Source organism: Chrysochloris asiatica, unplaced genomic scaffold, assembly GCF_000296735.1.
Source record: "Chrysochloris asiatica unplaced genomic scaffold, ChrAsi1.0 scaffold00254, whole genome shotgun sequence".
Classification (NCBI taxonomy): Eukaryota; Metazoa; Chordata; class Mammalia; order Afrosoricida; family Chrysochloridae; genus Chrysochloris; species Chrysochloris asiatica.
Genome location: NW_006408772.1, coordinates 4,001,224 through 4,007,593, shown reverse-complemented (window position 1 = coordinate 4,007,593; position 6,370 = coordinate 4,001,224). Strand labels below are relative to the sequence as shown.

Below are 6,370 nucleotides of genomic sequence, written 5' to 3'. Positions count from 1 at the left end.
CTCAGATTATTCACTCAGCATACAGGGTGAATAAGTGTGGTGAAAGAACACAACCCTGTCATACTCCTTTCTTAATTTTAAACCATTCAGTGTTTCCATGTTCTGTTCCCACAACTGCCTCATGGTACACTGCCTCACAGATTTCTCATGAGCACAATTAAGTGTTCCAGAATATTTACACTTCCCAATGTTGCCCATAGCGTCTCAATGATCCACACAATCTAAAGCCTTTGCATAATCAATAAAGCACAGGTATACATCTTTCTGGTATTCTCTTCTTTCAGCCAAACGTCAGCAATGATATCCCTCATTCCACAGCCTCTTCTGAATCTGGCTTGAACCTCTGGAAGTTCTCTGTCAATGTATGCCTGCAGCCATTTTTGTATTACTTTTAGTAAAACTTTGCTCACATAGGATAGCAAAAATATTGTCTGATGATTTCCACATTCCACTGGGTCATCTCTCTTTGGAATGGGCACAAATGTGGATCTCTTCCAATCAGTTGGCCAGATAGTTGTTTTCCAAATTTCTTGACAGAGATGAGTGAGTGCCTCCAGTGCTGTCTCTCTTTCTTGAAGGATTTCAATTTTTATTCCATCAATTCCTGGTGCCTTGTTCTTTGCCTATTCCTTCAATGCACCTTGGACTTCTTCTTTCAGTCTCATTGGCTCTTGATCATATGTTACCTCAAGAAGCAGTTGAACATCAACCACTGCCTTTTGGTACAGTGTATTAATTCCATCTTCTTTTCATGCTTTCTGCATCATTCAATAATTTGCCCAGAGAATCCTTCAATAATGAAAATTGAGGCTTGAAATTTTTCTTCAATTCCCCCAGTTTGAGAAATGCTAAGCATGTTCTTCCCTTTTGGTTTTCTGACTCCAGATATTTGCACATTTCATTGTAATATCTGACTTTGCTCAAGAATGAGCTGTCCTTTGAAATTTTCTGTTCTGTTGTTGTACCTCCTCATTTCTTCCATTTGTTTTAGTGTCTCCTCTGACATCCATTTTGATCTTTCCTTCTTTTTTGTCTTCTAAATGATTTTTAAATCATTTAAATCTGTTTTTTCAGATGATCTCTAAAGTCAGGTGGGATGTATTTTCAAGGCCATATTTTGGCTCTCGGGGACCTGTTTCTATTTTTTTCAGCTTCAGTCTCAATTTGCATATGAGAAATTGATGGTCTGTTCCACAATCTGTCCCTGGCCTTCTTTTGGCTGATGATATGGAGCTTTTCCACCATCTCTTTCCACGGATGTAGTCAATTTGACTTCTGTGTATTTCATCTGGTGAGGTCCATGTGTGTAATAGTCTCTTATGCTTTCTAAAGAGGGTATCTGAAATGAACAAATCACTGGTTTTGTAGAATTCTTCCATGTGATCTCAGCATCATTTCTATCACCAAGGCCATATTTTCCAGCTACTGATTCTTCCTCTGTTTCAAACCTTTCATTTCAAATACCAGTAATGATCAATATATTTTGATTGCATGTTTGATCAATTTCAGATTGAAAAGTTTGTAGAATTCTTCAATTTAATCCTTATTGGCTTTAGTGGTTGGTGTGTAAATTTGAACACTAGTGATATTAACTGGTACTCCTTGTATTCGCACTGATATTATCTTATCACAGACAGCATTGTACGTCATGACTGATCTGGATATGTTCTTTTTGACGATGAATGCAACACCATTCCTCTTCAATGTGTCATTCCTGGCACAGTAAACCACGTGGTTGTCAGATTCAAAATGGCTAGTACCAGTCCATTTCAGCTCACTAATGCCTGAGATATCAATGTTTATGAGTTCTTTTTCATTTTTGACAATTTCCAATTTTCTTAGATTCATACTTTGTACATTCCATGTTCTGATTATTAATGGGTATTTTGGCTGTTTCTCTTCATTATGAGCTGTTCCCCAACAGCAAATGAAGGCCCTGAGGGCTTTACTCCATTCCTGTCATCCTGGAGGCAGCTCTTCCCCAGTCGCATTTTGAGTGCCTTCCATCCTGAGGGGCTCATTTCCTGGCCCTATATCTGACAGTGTTTCTCTGCTATTCATAAGGTTTTCAGTGACTAAAGGTTCAGTAGTAGTTGGTCTCTCCTTCTTCCTAGTCTATCTTCGTCTGAAAGCTCATCTGAAACCTGTCCACCATAGGTGACCCTGCTGGTATTTAAAATACCAGTGGCATAGCTTTCAGAATCACAGCAATTCACAAGCCACCACAGTGCAACAAACTGACAGTTGAGTGGTGGTACCTATGCAATATCTAGCATAATACACACAGGTTTCTGTAAGCACAAACATTCTTTATTGTCTCTTATTTTATTTTCTAAATGTATAACATGTTGTATTCTAGTCTATAACCATGTTTGTTTTACTACATACAATCAAAGAATTTTTCCTCAGACTTTATACATTAAAGCGGGTATTTAGCAATGTGTCTCATGTTCATGCCTCAGGATTACACAGCTTCAGAACACTGCTGTACATTAGTGATATGAAGTCTTAGTCAAAAAAGCATGGTTTGTAGATCGATTTTAAGAGACCTCTACCTGGTGCTGCTGGTAGCATAGTGGTTATGAATCATGCTGATAACCTCAAGGTCAGCAGTTCGAAACTACCAGCTGTTCCGTGGGAGAAAGATGAGGCTTTCTGCTCCTGTAAAGATTTACAGCCTTGGAAACCCTGTACAGGGTCACTATGAGTCGGAACCAACTCCTCCACCTGATGCTGCGGGTTAGTGAGCCAGACTGAGAAGTTTGTTTGAACAGCAAGCTCCCCAGTCACTCCTTGGAAACCCTATATAGGATCGCTATGAGTTGGAACTTGTCACTCAACAACAAACAACAACAACCCTTAGCTAACTGTATCACTTGAGGTCATAGCATTTCTGACATTTAATTGTCTGACACAAAGCTGTACTCTGATTTTACTAGAGCAGATCTAAAATAACTTTTCTACTAATGAATTCTTTTGTCAAATTGGTGGTGGTTATATGTTGGGGAGATGCTTCCAACTCATAGCGACCCTGTACAGGGTTTCTAAGGCTGTATATCTTTACGGGAGCAGAAAGCCTCATATTTCTCTCATGGAACAGCTTGTGGTTTCGAACTGTTGACCCTGATGTTAGCAGTCTGATTCATAATCACTACAGTACTTCCATATTATTGATGTTGTTGTTATGTGCCGTGGAGTCGGTTCTAACTCATAATGACCCTGTACAGGGTTTCCAAGGCTGTAAATCTTTACAGATGCAGACAGCCTCATCTTTCTTCCACAGAACAGCTGGTAATTTCGAACTGCTGACCGTGAGATTAGCAGCCCAATTCATTACCACTATGCTACTGGAGCTCCTTATTATTAAAGGTGATAAATTATTTTCAGAAAAAATTCAAAGGTCAAGTTGAACATTTACTTTTGTGAAAAAGTTCTGTTGTTAACTCATGCTTGGCAAATGGATTGTAAAATGCTAAAATGTACAGAAATTGTATTTTTTACACAGAAGTTACTTTTAATTTTATGTCCTATGAAACTCTAAAATATAAATCTGCTCCTAGAACATAACATGCCTTCTTTTCTTTCTTTTCTTGCTTCTCTGAGCCCTCTCATTAGTTTCCCTCCACTTTCCTAATTACATTTCCTAGTAAAAACGAACTAAAAGGCTCTTTCTATTAGGCTTCTTCAGTGTAATTTTTTATTTCATGTTTCGAATTATATAAAGTCAATTAGGATCCTCATTGCTTCTTCTATAGGCTTGAAATGATGTGTTTAGTATTTACTTAAATAACTAGACTTCTATAGCAATAAGAAAGAAGAAAATATGGCAGAGAAATTCAAATGACATTTATTCTTCTGTTTTTTACATCTGTTCATATATGAGGGGACTTCAAAGAGCTTGTGGAAAAATAGTTAAAAGATAATGGAATTTTTCCACAAACTTTTTGAAGCTTGTAGGAAAACAGTTAAAAGGTCATAGAATATTTCCACAAACTTTTTGAAGTTCCTCAGATGTACCCGGACTTTCTCACCTATAACATAAAACAAAAAATAACATAGATACTAATTTCTTTGCAAAAACTACAGCTTCAGTTCATTACAAAAAACTGAGTTGTTCACATTCCAGAGCTCCTAATTTTCCTTCCTGATTGAGTCACATGGCTAAGATACTTCAAATCTAGTAGAATTGTTCCTCAGAGAAAGTAAAATAGAACCCTTTCCTTAGAATCACAAAACCACATTGACAATTTGTGAGCATCTCCCTCACAATGGGGCAAGTACAAACACTAAGTGTGATATGCTTACCTGTGTCGGGTGGCACACAGGCACAGGAAAAATGAGTATTGAAGCCCATTTTGAAGTTGGAGTTGATGGGGTAGTAATCTACTAGCTTGATCATCTTCTTGAAAGCATCGTAGATAAAGATGAAGCTAATCAGAGATGAGAAGCCCTCTTCTGTGAAGCGAGTGAAATACTGAACCAAGAAGCTGGCATCAGTGGCTACCAAAATAAGACACTGGAAGGCTGACCACAGGCCAATCCAAAGGCGAAACTCTAAATAGTCAAAATTGTGGTCCCTGAGAAGAATAAACAAAGATATTTAGACTCATCATCTGTGAAACATGAAGAATAATGCTAAAGTACCAAATGTCTACATAATTATTGTGAAAAATGTAAAGTTACATTTTACCCACTGGATATAAAGCTCATTCTATATTTTATCCAGGAACTATTAACTTTAAGGATTTGATGTAGTGGTATTAATAAATGATTCCAGAGATTTGATAAAAAAAAAATACATTAAAAAGCAGTCATTCCATTTCAAAATACATTAATTCATTGATTTGCTCATTCAAATATATGGCCTGCCTTTCTGGAATTTACAGAGTAAATAATCTGAAACCATGACACAGATATCCAACATATGCTCAATAAATGTTTGTGGACTTGACTTGCTACTAAAGACACTAAAATAAATGGTCTTTACCCCCAAGTTGTCAGAGTCTGCTGTTGATTAAATAAAACAAAACAAAACAAAAAATCATGTTACCCAATACTAAGTGATATCTAAAGGTTCACTCAAAGTGTCACAGAGGAGGTAGTAGCTAATCCTGGGTGGATGCCAGAGGTGAAGTTCAAGGGTAAGTAGCAGCTTTCCAAACCAGCCAGGAAAGATCAGGTTAACAAAAGGAAAGGATATGTAAAATGTCTGTGGCCTGATATAGCATGCAGTGCTCACTGGAAAGTGTCACTAACACAAGGAGATGAAATTAGAAATGCAGGCTGTAATCTAATAAAGAAGTGCCATGCTTACCACACAATAGCCAGACACTACTACTTCTCATGAAATTTGCTCACAGATTCAATCTCATGCTGAATTTCTGTGTGCAGTATCTCAGGACAACTTTTTTCTCTCTGTGCCTATCCCCCAAAAGACTTAGCATTGGCCACCTCCACAGAAGGAGGCCATTGTTCACTTGTAAAAAATGGCTTTTTCATTTCCAAAACTAAGTGAAAATGACTCAAGTGATGATGTTTTGCCACCGCGCAAACTGATGATTTTACATTTATCTGGAGAGTGCTTTACAGCATGTGTTTTAAAATCAATTATGATATAAAAGAAGATAAACTCATTCACATTTTTAATAGAAGAAAAAAGAAATAAACCAACAATCATGCATGCACAAAGGTCTATGGACATGCTATTAAATACGGACTTTCTGATAGCTACTAGCAATGTATCTGAAGTCTTTTCCCTAAAGCATCATGTCTCCTTCATCAGCTCTACCAACATAGTTGGGTCACTATTAAGCCTTTGCTTGATTATAAGAACCCCCTTTCTGATGTCCTTACTTCCATGCTTGTCCTGTTCAAAGATTTTCCACACCACATCAAAAAAAAAAAAAAAAAAAAATCCTTAAAAATGAAAATCAGGAGGCGGGGCTTGCTAGCAGATATGGTAGAAGTGCAGTGACGTTCTCCACAGAATACCAGGTGAAGCAAGTTCAGGGCAGAGCTCCAAACTCTGAACCACATAACTAGGAATATTTTAAAAGTTTGAAGGCATATACTTAGTGGAACTTGTAGCAGAAGTAAGAAATCTTGAACTTTAAAATCTGCCTGGCTCAACAGGCCGGAGTTGACAACTTGGACAAGACCAAACAGCAAGACCATGCAGGGGAACAGGCAGACAAGTAGACCAGCCAAGGAATAAGACTGAGGGAACCTCAGAGAAAAGATGGACAATATATGTTGACGGTTTTGCTTTGTTCTGATTTTTTTTTTTTTTTTTTTTTATTGGCCCCCCACTGTTTGCACAATTCCATTCTGGTGACTAGAGGGGATGTCTCAGTGAATGGACACCCCCCAC

At 37.7% G+C, this 6,370-nt stretch overlaps 1 protein-coding gene across 2 annotated transcripts in view; it reads right to left on the bottom strand.

Annotated features, from left to right (window-relative positions):
* LOC102828499 (electrogenic sodium bicarbonate cotransporter 1-like) overlaps positions 1-6,370 on the bottom strand; it is a 522,188-nt gene that overhangs the window by 137,595 nt on the left and 378,223 nt on the right. For both annotated transcript variants that reach the window (XM_006873779.1, XM_006873780.1), the window contains exon 13: positions 4,306-4,577. In XM_006873779.1, the coding sequence (XP_006873841.1) occupies positions 4,306-4,577 (272 nt within the window). The remainder of the gene's footprint in view (positions 1-4,305; positions 4,578-6,370) is intronic.